Source organism: Sturnus vulgaris, chromosome 19 (assembly GCF_052056855.1).
Source record: "Sturnus vulgaris isolate bStuVul1 chromosome 19, bStuVul1.hap1, whole genome shotgun sequence".
In the NCBI taxonomy this organism is placed as follows: Eukaryota; Metazoa; Chordata; class Aves; order Passeriformes; family Sturnidae; genus Sturnus; species Sturnus vulgaris.
In genome coordinates, this window is record NC_142261.1 from 4,057,234 (window position 1) to 4,073,464 (window position 16,231).

At 49.0% G+C, this 16,231-nt stretch overlaps 1 protein-coding gene across 4 annotated transcripts in view; it reads right to left on the minus strand.

Moving 5' to 3' along the window:
* Positions 1 to 16,231, minus strand: part of SSH1 (slingshot protein phosphatase 1) — a 33,481-nt gene that overhangs the window by 12,970 nt on the left and 4,280 nt on the right. The window contains exons 2-5 of one of the 4 annotated variants that reach the window (XM_014875047.2): positions 16,099 to 16,139; positions 3,415 to 3,518; positions 1,710 to 1,774; positions 856 to 977 (exon numbers count right to left, since the gene is read on the minus strand). In XM_014875047.2, coding sequence (XP_014730533.2) covers positions 856 to 977; positions 1,710 to 1,774; positions 3,415 to 3,518; positions 16,099 to 16,139 — 332 coding nt within the window. Of the gene's footprint in view, positions 1 to 855; positions 978 to 1,709; positions 1,775 to 3,414; positions 9,821 to 16,098; positions 16,140 to 16,231 lie in introns of those variants that run through there. The other 3 variants (XM_088176206.1, XM_088176207.1, XM_088176205.1) reach the window with 3 other exon arrangements.

The window sequence follows — 16,231 nt, forward strand, 5'->3', positions numbered from 1 at the left end:
GGAGGTGACATGGCAAACTTCTCCTGCTGTGGCACACCAAGGGAATGCCACATGGGAATTTCAGAGCAGAACAGAGGCAGCATCAAAGCCAATGACAATAATCTGACCAGGAAGGCACGGCTGGGATCTTCCCTACAGATCCCTCTGCTGTGCAAAGCTTCCCTTTCCCACTTTCCAGGGGAAACCACCACTAAGGTTTTCCAGAGTTAAACAAAACTCACAGAGGCTGCACCACAAGGACAGGGCAGCTTGTTAAATCCTGGGAGAACACACACAACAGCATGGCAGCTCCAGCCTCTGACTCCAGCTCTGCTAAAGCAGCCCCTTCTCCCTGAGCCAAGAGCTTTTCTGCCTTGGTTTACTCACCAGAACTGGAATAATCTCAGAGGGGCTGCGATAACAAAATATTTCACTTGCTTTTCCAAATACTGTGTGCTCTTATCAGGCAGACAAAAGGAACAGCTCGTTGCTGACACAGTTGTTTGTTGGTTTTGGAGCTACTTCTGCAGTATTGTTTTTTGACGTTATTTGGCAACAAAGCTACTCCCCAAAAGCAGCTCCATTGCATCATTCCATCAACACACTGGAGTCTGGGGGAGAGAATGAGTTCCAGTTTTGCAAATGTGTCTGCAAGAGCATTTTGCAGGGAGCAGGCAGCAAACTCCCACTGGTGAGGTGGATGCCACAGCCTTTGATTCCACGGTGACTGAAAACGTTCTTGAATAAAAATGTCAGAAAACTCAGCCCCGTGTCCTTCCTCTTGCTGGAATCTGCAGGTGCAGGTAACCCAACTGCTCAGGGACAGTTTGGTGTTGCCAGAGAGCCCATCCTGCCTGGCTGTGAGCTCAGACCTACCTCTCCTTGCTGGAGAAGTCCACTCCCAGCAGGATGTTCTCCTCGGTGTCCTGCCGCCCGTTGCTGTACACCACCACCATGTAGCGCACGCGGTCGCTCCACACGCTCTCCAAACGCACGGCCTGCAAACCACCTCTGCCTCACTGGTGCTGCCACTGCTGCACCAGGCTTTGAAAGCTCTCATTGTGCCCAAAAGATTTATTTAGTGCAGTGTGGAAGATACAGCGAGGCTTGTTGCCATTTTGGTGAGGGGAAGATTAGCTGAGATTACCCGTTCCAGTTTGGGGAAACGCTACAAATTGTAACCCAAAGCTTTGCTCTGAAGTTTCAAGCAGGAAGTGTAAAAATATTGGTCAGGACTGTGCTGAAAACAGGCAGGCTCAGAGGATTCTCCCACTCCCAAACCTTCACTGAAGTAGCTCAGTCCTGCAGGAGGCACAACTGACATTGACTTCTCTGCAGAGAAGTGACTTCTACAGCAGATTTTTATCTGCAGATTTCTTCAAAAGAAAGCCCAGCCCAGCTGATGCAATTTCAAGGCTGACTTAAAAGTGTCCAAGAGAATCAGCAAGGTCCTGTCTCTCCTCCTGGATTAGTGTTTGTCAGCTGGATGGAAAATTAAATCTAACAAAACAACATATTTCAGGCAGAGCAGTTCCCTGAACCAACTCACACCTGGACAAAAGGACCAGGGCAAGAGGAGTGGTCAGGAAAATGGGGTAGGGCTGGAAACCAGCACAGAGTTAAGGCAGCTCTGAAATCGAGGATTTGCCAATGCTTTTCCTGCTCCTCTACAGGTCTGTTGCAAAACACTTTGAAGAGAAAAGAGAGCAGGAAAATGCACCTGTCCTTACCAGTTTGATCCTGTCCTCACAGCGCAGGAGGTTGATCATCACCTGGAGGTGCTGGGGCAAGTCACCTGCACAGAAAGCAGAGCAATCATCAGAAAGGAGCTCTTGCTGCACTAGGAATCAGTAGAGTCTGGACCTTTAAAGAAATTGGATGTTTCTAAGTCAAAAAATACTAATTAAGGGAGGTCAATTAATTTTGCTGTCCCAGAGAGCACTAAGAGCAATGAGATTCTTGGATGGGCATTCCCTGGGTGGGTGAGAACTCAACCTTCCAGTATTTGGAAGTCACCAAATCAACTGAAACCACCTGTTCCTGGCACAAGTGAGGATTTTTTTTCCTGTCACAGCACCCTAGAGAGGACATAAAGGTTTGGCCATGAGAACAGATGAGGAAGAAGAGGAAAAACTGATGAAAAATACAGGAACAAAGGAGAAAAAACCAACTTTGACTGTGAATCACCCCAGCATGGTGGGATCAGCCCCACAGAGGGTGCTGCAGGAATGACCTGGTTTGGATGATGGAGCCCTTCTATCTCCAAATTCTGCTCATGCACTAAGACCCTTCAGCTCTAGGCCTGTGGGTACATTCCTGTTTGGGGAGAGCAGACGAAAGGAACAAGGAATCTACAGGAAAACAAACTCAAGTTCCCATCTAATAACTCAGTAATGCACTCATAACTTTCCATGGGAGATAAAATTCCTTCCGTAGGCTGTTTGCTGGGTATGTGGAATTGCTGACAGTTAAAGAAACCCAAAGCCAAGCTTGGCACTCAAACACCCCCTTTGTGCTGGAGTGTTTGCTAAGCAGCACCACACAGTACCACACTGTGCCTTTCCCACAGGCTCCTGCTCTCAAAATGCCCCCAAATCCCAGTTCTTCTTGCCCAGAACCCACCTATTCCCAAACACTGGGGAAGCAGAATCAACTTCCCTGGATGTTCTTATCTGCATCCAAATCTGTATGTACACTCACCACACCACTCCCTGCTATTTCTTCCCACCAGTTGGCAACTGGAAGGGACTGGGGGCAGCAGGACAGTCTGTTCTTAAACCATGATAAACTCCAACTGGGGCGAGCTGACAGGAAAGGGGGTTTTCCTGAAACCACGATATGAAGAGCTAACAAATGCCCATCTAGCCAGATACCCAAATCTGATCAAACATCCCTTACTCTGATCAGCAACAAGAAGTTTCAAAACAAAAAATCCCAAGCTTCAGATTACTGGAGGCTGGGAGAGTCCCTGGAGAAATGTCCAGGACATCCACAAGTGCCCAAGGGGTGCTGAGCTCTGTGACTCAGCCCTGCCACTTCGCCTCCCCACAGGCCAAAGGGGAGGCAAAGATTAACTCACTGAAGCACAAGTGACATTTCCTCCTCTGTGGCTGGGGAAAACAAGGAGAGATATTCCACACAGCCCTTCTGGCTGCACAGGCTTCCCTGTCTAAAGACAGCCATGCAAAATGCCATGACTTCACAGGGAATAAGTTTCTACTCCAGTCACAAGAGAATTATAAAAGTTTAAACCAAAACTCAATGATCTCAATAAAAAAAACCTCAGTAATTTGAACGTGGGCTGAAAACCTGGGTTTGCTCAGCACGTTGTTAAAGGCTCACCAGGACAACCTGGAGAGTCACCCATCTGTGCCATCAGCCTGTCCCTTGGGATAAGAGGGAAAAGGGATCTCCAGAGGGGAGTGCATCCATTACCTGCATGTTTGTGGGGATGCTGGAGGCTTCGCTGGCCCTGGGAGCTGTTTCCTTGCTGTAAGAAAAGGGCTGCACCTTTCACCATGAAAAAGCTCTCGCTGAGGCTGGGAAAAAAAAACAAAACAAAACAAAACAGGAGACAGCTGAAAGGAAAGAGCAGTAAAATGTGCACATCTGGGAAAGGAAGGGCTTTCCTCACTAAAAGAGTAGGATTTTGCCACAGCCACTTGCACAGCATGACTCCAGGATTATTCATGGATTATTCATCTGTCATTTTCCACCACTATTTTAGTACTTGGCCCCTGCAGGAGATACTTGCCTGAGCTGTCATGGGCTGGAAATTACTTTATCACTTGATTATGGAATTCTGCAACTTTAAAGAAGCAAAGGGTTGGACTTTTTACAGGCTGAGACCTGCAATGGACTGGAGAGCAGGTTCTGAGCCCATCACTTCCTGCTGATTGCAGTTCTTGACATTTCTTTGGAATGCAAAAACAAGAACCTGCAACTGTGTAGATTTAAAGAGGAAGGGAGATTGAACCTGCACATCCCAAGGGAAAGGACACAGCTCTGGACCCTCAGGGAAAAACAACTGGCACAAGAGCAGAGGTTTGGCCCTGCTGTGGCTGGATCAGCATCCTGGGCTCCAGTCTGGGCAAACACAGTGACATTTCCAGAGGGAAATGACACCCAGGGCTGGAACAGAAGGAAGGAGAAGGCAGAACAGCACTGGCACACACACGAGAATCTCAGAAATTGTTCAGAAGCAGCTTTGGCCAGAAGCAGTGAAGTTGAATTTCCCACATGGTTGGAAATCCCTGTCTCCTGAGGTACCTTTGAGCTGCTCAGGAATTGCTTGGGATGTGTTTCCTCCACTCCCCAAGAGCCATTTGCTGTTCCAAAGCCCAATTTTCCACTGCCCCACGCAAGCAGCCATAGATCACCATTAATTACTGTCTGCATCTACTAAACAGAAATGCTCCATTATGAGACTGTGCTACACAGGAGTTACTTATGCTCCAGCAAATGATCCCACTGGAGTTACTACTCCCAGCACTCATCTATTCCATATTTTATCCATGGTCTTTGCCTTGGGGCAAGAGTGAGCTCCCAATGCTCTGTTCTACCTCAGCATTTTTTGTGAGGACAGACAGGAAATTCACATCATTTCAGATTTTCTAATCTCTTAAGAATACAGCCCAAGTTCCCAAGCAAAGCTTCCTCCTCTTCCAACTGAATTTCAAGAATTCAAGAAAAACCTGGATCAGGTTTAAATTCGAGATTTCAGTTGCTTTTAAAAAGTGAACTAAAATTTTTGCCTGAATTCCAGGCTCCACAAGATCAATAAAACACAGCAGGAGAAGCACACTCCAATTCCAACAATTCCCCACTTCCATTCCCACAGGATTCCAGCACTCCCCTCTCACCTTACTGCTGTGTCTGAGCAGAATCCAAGCTCAGCCCGGCTCGGGATAACAGCACCCACGGCTGCAAACGGGAATGTGGCTCCTTCCAGGAGCCAGCCAGGAAGAGCTTTGTTTCCTTCTCACCCCAGACCTCACAGGAAAGCGTTAAAAAAGGCCAGAAGTGACACAAAGGCAGCGACCCCCACACAATGTATTTCAGCACTTTCAAGAGGCAGGGAATGCTTAGATAGTGCACAAGGAGATAATTCACAGCATTCCCATCCTGAGAATTTGGGGGAAATTTCTTTGGGAAAGAAAAAAATACCCCGAAATAGGATATTTTATTCCAGTGTTTTACCCCAAAGGATCTTTGATCTTTAAGTACTGACTAGGATTTCTACAGGAGGAAAAATCTTGGAAAAAACAGAGCTCCTTCCTAAAGTTATCAGGAGCTCCTGCTCTGGTAATACATCTTGACAGATGTTCTGCTCTCCTGCAGTCAGGAAATCTGTGACAATAAAGCAGAATATTCCCAGCTGCAGGCAAAAGGGAAAGTTGTGCTGCTGGAGCAGCAAGTGGTCCAGGAAAAGGACAACTCACATGGCAAAATTTTTGTTCCCGTGTTTCCATGTGCGTGGAAATGAACCGGAAAACAAAGGCAGGAGCCTGCTGAGAGCAAGGTTCCCATTTCCACTGAAATCCCCGTTCCCACCCTGCACAAACCCTCCCAGCATTCCCCATCTCCCCACCAGCTCCTGTTTCCATGTGCCCAGCACGGTGCTGGACATAGAGAACACACCCAAACACCTCTGTGCTCATAGTTTACACCGCATTGTAACAAAATTACCCAACCGCAGCCCTTATCTCCGCTCTGGGAACTCTCTGCGCTCCGCCACTTCACACAACTGCTCTGGACACAGCTCAGCGACAAGGCACAACTCCCTTTTAAATCCTGCAATTGCAGTAAACAACTAACACTTCAAGGTTGTTGTTTGTTTTTTTGTGTTTTTTTTTTTTAAATCTCTCCTAAAGAACACCCAAATCCTGGCAATAAGGAAGGTCCCCAGGCTCTGCCCCTCGGCAGGGGTGACAGATGTCCCAAAGCACAACCCCGTGGCTCATACATACTAATTCGGGCTGGTTTTCTTTGCACAGCGGCAGCATCGCGGTGGCCCCAGCGTCAGACAGAAGTCAGGGAATTCGAAAAGATTCATAACCAGCTGGAAAACTCACATCCTTTTGCTTCTAAACCCATAAAAAACACCAGAAGGCAAAGAAAAAAGGTCAAGCGTATTTTCTGTGCGGAGCAGAGGAATCGCGGCTGCTGCTGCTCCCCGGGAACTGGATGGCTTTTAGGGAACACTGTGTCTTCCACTGATATCCTGGCTTGAAAAAGCACTTGTCCCAACACATCCTGATGAAAGAGAGCCATTCAAGAGGGGAAACAACCAGCTGAGGCTCGGCTAATCGTTTCCCTCCTCCAGACTTGTTTGTTTGTTTGCTTCCCCCCTCCTATCAGCACCCACACAGCCCCTGGCTGCGAGGAGTCCGCATTCCCTGGGAGGACAGGACTAGAGGAAAAGCATCCTATGGACTGATGCCTGTTCATTCCTTTACAGTTAAAGCGATGCTTTAATATAGATACAGGAAATTAAAATGGTCCTTCCCTCACTGTACAGTTCCCCTGTTGGATTTGCAGAGCCATTCCCGAGTTGCTGAGCTCCTGCTGGACAAGGTGCTCGGTGTTGGTGTGTTAGGGGTTGGCTGGCAGCGAGTTCCCTGAAGATTTGTTCCTTACAAACCCCAATTCTTTCTGCAGGCACACACCATAAGGCCACGCTGGTCCCAGCAGCCTGACCAGGGGGAGAAGGAGCTCTCTGTGCAGCTCTCATCCAGTTTTCACTCAGTTTGACTGGCACACACCACAGAAACCACCCAATCCCTGGATGCCCTTCCAGGAATCCTGACCAGCACAACTTCTCTACAAGGAGTCACTTCAGGCTCTCAAATAAACACAGAGCCCACGAGTTTTGTTACAGCCCCAGGACCCTGATGCTCCAGTACAGCTGCAGATCAGTTCTCCTCCCACTCCTTGACCTCAGCTTACCAAATACAGGAAACTATCACCCTAAGAGAGGGAAAAATCAACACTTCCAGCATCTGGAAAATGCCAGGAGTGTCAGGAGGAGGGTACGGACAGTGACAGTCCCTCCTGTCCCCAGAGGCTGGCAAGGAGAGGGTGCCCATGGCCACAGCCCTGCTGAGAGCCGGCTCCAGAGGCTGTTGCTCCATCCATTGGCTTCGTGCTGCTCAACTTGAAAAGGAAATATTTCTTCCCCTTTGGGAAAGCTCCAGAGGAGCGTGGCTGCAACACAAATCAACCCCATTTCGAGTCGTTGAAGAACACAATAGGCAGCGCCTTCTCGGCGGTACAAACTGCCACCCCCCGGGGCCGGGAATGCCAGTAAGCAATCCCTTAAAAACACTGGATTTTGGGAAAAGAGACAGAGCTGCTCATGCTCCTGGACAGCCAGATGCCAATCCCACAACAGTTTTCCCCAGGCAGTTTGCTTTGTCATCGTGGCTCCAGCTGTGGGGTGTCCCAGGAGGAATCCTTGCATGCCTCGGGTGTTTGAGTTCCATGTTTTAATGGGGAATCTCACATGATCATCGCGCAGGACATAAGAAAACACTCTATTAACACATCTTATAGCTACAGAACTCATCTCTCAAAATAAAGATTCACAGACAGACTCAGGAGAGAGAAAACCACTTTTCCTGGGAAGCCTGAGGTGAATGAGCAGCCTCCTGCTGCTTCCTGCCACCCCTGGTCTGTGTTTAAGGAAGAAAAAAACCCAAATCCGCATAAGAAAAGGAGTATTTGCTTCTCTAAAAATTGGTCATGATTTTACAAAGACAAATGTGGTAATGCCTCCCAGTTCCTTGAGTTTCATGGCATCTTCTACTCAAAACATTTCCACACTGATAAGGTAAGGGAAAAGCAGGCCTCCTGAGCAGCACAGAATGGAACACACTTCCCTCTTCTACAGCCCTGTTGATAAGGAGGAATAGAACTGATTTTTCCCTCTTTGCTGCTTGGTCTGGAATAAGCTTGGCCACCTCAAGGCAACTGAGAAAGAACACAGAACAGCCCTGGAGAGGGCTTGAGTCAGCCCTGCTGGATGCTCCCATAGCCCAGCCAGACCCTCAATATTCCAGATTTTAGGCAGGACATTGCTGCAGGGAGCAGAGGGGACTGGCATTGTCTCACAGCCACACAACAGCAACACAACCCAAGCTGGGAAGGAGCACATCAAACAGAAAAGAAGATACAAGGAGAGAAACAGGAAGAGTAGAGAGCAGCTGTGTGGCTCCTGCTCCCAAAAAAAAAAGCTGACGGTTAAGGCGGAGGCACTGCTTGCTTTGGGCTGATAGAGGCACATCTGATAACACTTCCTGACCACGAGAGGGGCCTGAGCAACACAAAACAGCACCAGGGAAAAAGAGACTTCAAAGCTGCTCCTTCCCATGGCACTGCACAGCCCCAGGAACAGCCCCAGGGACTCCAGCAGCAGCAGGAAGTGCCTTCTCCTTCTCTTAATGAAGTGTGTCCAAGTGGCCTTTGCTCTGTGCCACACTCAGATTAAAGGGACTCACCTGGACAAACACAGGTGGGAATGTCACCACAGCCATCCCAGCTCAGCCCCACAAGGAGCAGGGTTGCCATCAGAGCAGTGTGCTCCCCACAGAGCAGCACCTGGAAAGGCCCAGTTCCAACATGCAATGATGGTTTAACACAAAGTGCAATTGCACACGTGTAGGATTTGGGATATGCTCACAAACTGACCTGTGGTCAAGACTGCAGGAGCCCAAAACAGCTGGCAAGGTCAGAGAGATCTGCTCAGGAACACTTGGACTGAGGTGTTTTTACTACCAGAAATGCAAGGCAGGAAAGCTTGTCCATACCCATGACTTCCCCACCCTAAGTCACCATTCCCAGGCCTCCTGAGCCGAAGACAAGTCAGCCCCAGAAGAAAAGCAAAAGTGGGCTGCATGTTCACAAGGGGAACATCTCCCCTTCCTCAGACACAGCCAGGGCATCTTTGTGCTGGGAAGGGGTCAGGCAGCAGCTATAGCTGCTGAGGGGGGTTTGTAAAGCCTCCCTGCAGGAGCAAACATTTCTCCCATCTATTTTGAAGGAAGTGAGATGTTAGGGAGACAGAAAAACTCATCAGGCTTTGCTGTTCTCAGCAGAGCAGGGACCAAGGGGAGTGTGAGTGTGCATTGTTGGGCTTGGAGGCGTGGGGATCGTGGGCCACATCCCAGCAGGAATGCTGAGAGGGCTGCAGACACTGCAGGCCATTCAACACAAACGCTCCTCTGGCACAAAGGGCAAAAAGAGAAAAATGAAATCAATCATGAAGCCCACAAAAGCCAATTTCCCAACAGAAATAGACTGCTGATGATGTTCCTCCAGCCACTCCTGGGATGCACTGGGCTGGAGCAGTGGGATCTGCACAGAGCCAAACCAGCTCAGCCCTGAGTATCTCACCCTGGGGGCAACCCCAGGATCCAGGCTGTGCCTGCAGACAACCCAGGAACATCTGGGATAAACCCTCCAAGAGAAAGGGCAGGAAGAAGGAAACAAACAAATTATCAGGATCATTCCCCATTCCAGCAGACTTGTGCAAAGTAAATTGACAGAACTGCTCCCAAACAGCCAGGAACGAGAAAATTCTAGGAATCCCTAGTACTCGGATGGTGAAAAGCCAAATAAAATAAGAGATTGTTTCACAAGGAAAAAGAAATCCTTTCTGCTCATCCCATTAATTGCAGAGTTCAAAAAGGCACGAGGCTGATCCTGGCATCACCCAGCTACGCCATGGGCTTGGAACTCAGTCTGAATCTGAGGAGCATTTCTGAGATTCCCACTGAAACTCGATGTCATTCTGGTGACAGTCACTGTCTCAGGGGGCCAGGCCAGATCCTCTCCAAAGCTCAGCCTGCACGAGCTGCTAGGAAAAGGAATATTAACCCCACGGAGCCCCCCAGCACGGGTGTCCCCAGTGCATGCCCTGGACTGTCCCCAGCCCACTGTGCCAATCTCAGGGCCAACCCCCCTGCCTGGACTCACGGACTTGGGAGCACAAGGCTTGGGAAAGCAGCAGCTGGCACATACCGAGATCCCAGCATCAACAACCACATGGATTTCCCTGGTGGTCTGAGAGAAGCCAGCTATTCCCCAAACAATGGCTCCCTGTGTTTTCCTACAAGTTCTGGATGTTGCCATGTCCCTGCCAATGCTGTTCCATGACCACAGGTAAGGGGGGAGCCAGGCCACAAGCCCTGGAGTTGTCCCAGAGCAGTGTCCAAGCTGAAGGAGGGGTGGGATGATGCCCACCGTGGAGGGCACACCAGAGGCAGAGCCCCTGCCCGTGCTCCCAGCCTGTCCTGCCCTGATCCTGCTCCTGTCCCTCCTCCCCAGCCGAGCTGTCAGCACACGGGCCCATCCTCCTGCATTCCTCCTGTCAGCCCATTGTTTTAATCCTTGCAACTATTTTATTAAGTCACCCCACTTCACCCACTCAGCAGTGTCTCCCAGAGAAACAAGTGGAAACTCTCCAACGGCGCCAGTGGAAAAGAAAAGGAAGGTGAATAACAGCTTGAAGGATTAAGGGAGCAGCTTCCAAGAGGTGTGAGAGAAGGTCAGCCAGGACACAGACAATGGCATCGGAAGCATGGCTGGGAATCTTGGTGGCACAGCAACCCAAAAACCAGCTGAGCTGCCGGGTTTCAGAACGGCTCCAAAAAAGGCAGTGGAGACCAGGCAGTACTTGACACATTGGTAACGTGGAAAAACAAAATAAAATAAATCCAGGCAGATCACGCAGGGTAAGAGCAGAGTGAGAAAAGTTCTGGCTCAGCCCTGACACCCCGAGTGTTTAGTGAGACTGCACCCAGCCCCTGAGGGTACACAGGCAGCATTCCCAAAATCAGGAGAGTGCCAGCCAGGGGCAAAGCTCACTCACAATGGAAAAGTGGTGATGAAAACCTCAGGATCATCCTTCTTTTCCCCCTCCACTGCAAAGCCATCTTTTCCAAGCAGGATAGTGCTGCAGAGGGAAGCAGACAGCTGGAGTTCAGGATGTTTTGCAGGGCTGGGAGGGAGATGCCAAGCCATGGGCAGCAGTCTCCACTGGGATGCAAGTGCTGGACACGGTTGGATGTGACCACTTGGATGGCAGACAGAACAAACAAGGAACCTGGCAGCTCTCTGGGAAATCTGAATGGGACATTTTGTCCCATTCCCTGCATTTCTGGCTGACTTGGTCCCTTATATGAAGGTTTCCTTCACCAGCAGTTCTTGCAGCAAGGATTTCTTCAAGAAACTAAAATTTTCAGAGAGGGAAGACAAGTCCTGCAGAGGAGAGTCCTGATCCCAGATAAACCTAAACAACTGATGGATTTGGTGTGCACCCTAATCTGTTTGAATCTGGGCTTATTTTTGTGCAGTGGTAAAGTGATTCTGCATCAGGGAATTAAATGCTGCAAAGGGATGTTTAAATGTTTTGGAAAAAACTCAGTGCTCTCAGGAAATAATCACAACAGTCTTCATTAGAAGACTAGGAAGGTGTTCTGTCTATTCCCCATTCCAAAAACATCTTAGGAGCACTTGCCAGGCAGAGCACAGCTCTGATTTGTATGAGAAATCCCTGACTCACAGATCTTGGCAGACAATTATCAAAGATTAAGATATTTAAAATCAAGAGGTATTTGAAACCAAAATATTGTTCTGACCCAGCTCTAACACCTAAATAAACAGTGACCACACTGGCCTTTTACAGGAACAAGTGCTCAGTGCACAGCCAGCACCTCTGATAGCAGGGCCTCATGGTTTGGGTTCTGCCAAACTGCTGAGGTTTCATGGAAGAAAAAAAAAAAAAAAAAGAAAAATATTTAGATACAATTCCAAAAGAGTCTGATCATCACATCTTCAAATTGGCAGCTCTCCTGCTGTTGCTCTACCTACATCCAAGTAAACTCCTCATATTGCTCAACTTCAAGTCAGCAATGGTTTCCTGGAAAGGCCAGATCTTAACTAGGTATTAAATAAGTAACGTTTCCTCAGCTCTGAGGCCTTTGAACATCCACACACAGCCCACCACGAAATGTAAAGGTCTGATTATACCTTCCTGAGCTTCCAGAGCCACACCTCCGGGCTGAGAGCTCCCGAGGGCCGGGGGCTGGGCCGGTGCCTCCCCATTGTACGGAGCACGCTAAGGCAGGATGCTGCCGCCGGCCAGGATGTGATTCAGCGTCCTGTTTTGAACACTTGATGAAGTCAGCAACTTCTGCCCCGAGGTCTCCCACCAGCTCCCCGGGACACAATCAATCTGCAGCCAGCAGGACTTGTCAAAGCTGGAATGAGCTGCTGTCCCCACAAATAAATCCTCAAGGCAGTTCCCCCCACCCTGAGTGCCTGCCTGGCACCGTGAACAAGGCAGTGGGTACAACTCACTACTCACTACTGCTCCAGCAAAATATGCTCCTAAATCCCTAAAGAAATTAAGGATCAAGGTGTTAAAAGGTAATTTTAGTGCACTAAAATATAATACACATTAAGTGTATAAAATACAGACATATGTGATATAAGATACAATGGTGCCAGAGGGATGATCGTGGAATTATTTAGATTGGAAAAGACTTCCAAGATCAAGTCCTGCTGTTCCTGCGGCTCTGCCAAGGCTACCACTAAACCATGTCCCCAAGTGCCACATCTGTGCAGCTTTTCAATTCCTCCAGGAATGAGGACTCCACCACTGCCCTGGGAAGCCTGTTCCAGTGCCTGATAACTTTTTCCATGAAGGAATTTTTCCTGCTATCCAACCTAGACCCGCTGTTGCTCTGCTAAGAGTTTGTCTGCACCAACGACTCCTCCTGTTGATCACTGATCTGTAAATGTACACAAGCCCAACCCTGAACACCTCTACCTCCCACAGCTGCTCTTGCCAGCTCTTAAAATCTGGTTTAGAGGTGCCAAACAAGAACAATTCTTTCCACAACAATCTTCAGGCTTGATCAGAGCCTGGAGATAACCAACTTCAGGCCATTCAACAGTGGTTCAACCTCTATCTCTCTGCAGAAGGTGCCTGAAAACATTCACCCGGCCCTGCATTCAGGCTGTGATTGGAAAGCCAATAATTGCAAAGATTACAGAATGACTAGCTAAACAAACCTATTTATATTTGCAATTAAACCCAGTGATTATCTTGCTCTGTTTGCCAACCACATCTGAGAAACAGCCAACACTCACAGAGCGATTTGGGTTGTACAACATCTCCTCTGCCTCGGTGAGACAGAGCCAGCACACGGCCAAGACTGAGACCCAACTGGGTCACACCAAAAAGGAAAAACTGCACATGCAGCCCTGTGCCACAGCAGGCAGCTGAGAAAGAGCTGGGCTCTGCTCTGCCCCCTCCTTGATAGCATCTCCCCAGAGTTTGCTCAGAGCTGGAGCAGCAGGATCTGGGGCTGAGATAAGGCCACAGGCACCACACGCACAAGGCTTGCACGGAACTCGATCTCAGAGAACTTAGGCTGTGCTTAAGTCTAGGCTAACACTTCCTCCCATGGGCTTGGCCTAGCCCTGACACCAGTTTTACAAAGATTTGAGTGAGCTGTGGGTGTGCTGCATCATCAGGGCAAAAAAGAGATCAAGCCACAGCATCTCCCTGATGGTTATCCAGGAGGGAAGGTTTGAGCAGACACTGATAACACAGCTCAGACCTGCAGCTTCTGGCTGCACTGAGCCCTACAGGGCTCTCAGATCTTTTACTTTCCCTTCTGCTCTGAGTCTTTACCCTCAGGGAGTAACAGAGACTCCTGGCTGGAAGCAGTGTGGACGTTACATTGTCAACCCGTCCACAAAATTTTTGGTAACAGAGAAAAAGATTACTTAAAGTAGATTAATGTGTAAGAAAATGCAGATAGCAGCAATATCTTTGAACCTAGGGCATGTCCCCTTGGTCTGTTCTGGGGCAGAAACTGTTCCAGGGAGAAAGAAAAGCATTTTGGAATGACAGAAACCATAAGGAAGGATGACCAGAGCAGCAAGACGTGGCTGGGTGCAAAACCATGATAGAGACCTGTTCCTCCAAGAAAACAATCAGATAGCTCATGGAACCAGATCCAACTATGCAACCTCAAATGAAAATCCTGGAATGTTTTGGAATGAACAAAAATAATCTGTTCACCAGGCAGATGAATACATTATGTCATAAATGTGTACTAGCACAGCCATCCTGTATTGATGAAACACAGCTTGAGCTGGCAGCACGTTGGGGACATGCTTCCAACAATTCTTCCTTTTCCTTCACCCTTAGATCTCCAAGGTCTGCAGAGCCAGGACCTGGACTGCTGACTCCTATGCTCAGAGCACGTGTGACAAAGCCCAGCTGTCACCAAGGCTAGACCAGGACTGAACGAGGCACAAACACCAGCACAGGCCATCCTGCAGGGATTTTTCAGACGAGAAGCAGCACAATGAAGTTGAACAACTCTGCCACCCCCTGGGCACCGGGCAGACTCTCAGCAGATTGACCCGGAGCAGGGAAGGGGACAGGATCGACCCACCACACCAACAGGAGCTCCATTTATCATCTGTGTTGTGTCTGCACATTTCCTGCAGCTCTTGGCAGTGTTTCCCCCTGAGGACAGCAGAGGCTGTGCGTGAGAGCCATCTGATTCTCGAGGTCTGTCTGGATATTTAATTACCAGATTCTTATCCTGACAATCGTATACGGAAGAGCAGCCCCGGGAGGCTGAAGGACAGAGGAAGCTCATGGGATCTCTGTGTCCAGCGTCGGTGCTGCAGCATTTTTCAGTAGCCAGGAGAAAAGTATCAGCCTCTAAGCCTGGTCTAAGTGCATCTACACTCCTGGTGGCTCTGATCAGTGGTGGATGCACATGCCCAGCTTGCAAAGAGGCCAGACAGACCAAAGGTGGCCACAGATCCAAGGATCTCACCAGGATTTATTTGTACAGCGAGAACATTTGAAGAAGATAAAGCTGTATTTTCTATTTCAGCATAGAACTGTATATCCAAAAGAGGAGGCTGCCATTCTGCTTGGTTACATGTTACTGTTTAGTACCACATGAGGAAAATGGAAAAAGAATTTAGAGTTCTGTGGCTGTTCATGGCTTCAGCAGGTTCCTGTTAGGGCCTTGCATTGTACAAGGAGCCGAACAAGGAATCCTGAATTTTGATTTAATCAATACGAAATCCATTCCCCCACAAAGTCAGCTCTCAAATGGCATTACAGACAGCCATGAAATGGCCACACACAGGAGAGCAGACACACAGAACTTCTGTCTGCAACCCATGTGTGTGCAGACAGGACAGCCATGGAATTCCAGGCTGCAGCCAGGAGACACCACCCCAGAGCACAGAAAGAAAAAAGTCCAACAATTTCCTTCTCTGTACAGGAGCTTTCTGCTCTCTGACCTCACTTGCAGGGCAAACACAGTCCAAGCAGAAGCAGCACGAGTGGCTTTGCTTTTCCTGAACCCAGGATAATGGAGGCAGGAAGGAGGGACAAGGAGAAGAGACTGAGTGCTGAACCACTGCTGTGCCTTTACACTCCTCCCCTGGGCTGTGGTTTACAGGTTAGAGGGTAAGAGCTGCCTGCAAGAGCCAGGCTTAGAGTGAGCATCCACAGCATTACTCAGAGCCCATTAGCCAGGGCCCCGGCACATGAGCTTGTGTCACCACTTTGGATCTGCACAATGTCAGCAAGAGGAGCCTCTCTCTTCTGTGGCAGGACAGCTCAGCCCTTTCTTCCCCACACATGGACACAGTGGCTCTGCACCACCTCAAGGAGGCAAATTCCTTGTAGGTAATGCCCAGGAATGAGCAGAGCTCTCCTCTCCCCACCCTGGGAGCAGTGCCCCCTTCCCAAGTGGAGCCCCGGCCTCAGGGAGCAGCAGCAGAGACAGGGATGCTGTGACAACATTAAAGTGCTGTGACCAGAGCTGACCAGTAGTTTTCCAGTGTCTTCCCACCACGGAAAAAAAGGATCACAAACTTTTTTATTCTTTCAGCTCACTAAATGCTCATCTCAAAGCTGATGAGGGAGAGCATCCCCAGGTTCAGCTCTCTCCAGACCTTGCCTCCAGGCAAGGCACAGGCTCCGATACCTCTTCGGGGTCAGGACTCGGGTGCTTGGCAGACAATTAACAACAGTGGAAACGTTGTTTAGAGCCCAAAAGCTCGGCTTACCTCACATTTAGTCTACGCTCTTCATCACTGCCGACCTCTGCCTGAGGGGAGAAAAAGATCCAAGAGAGTTACACGTTGGTTGTTTCCACATTTCCACGTTACACCTTTAAATAAAATCCCTGCACCATCAGGG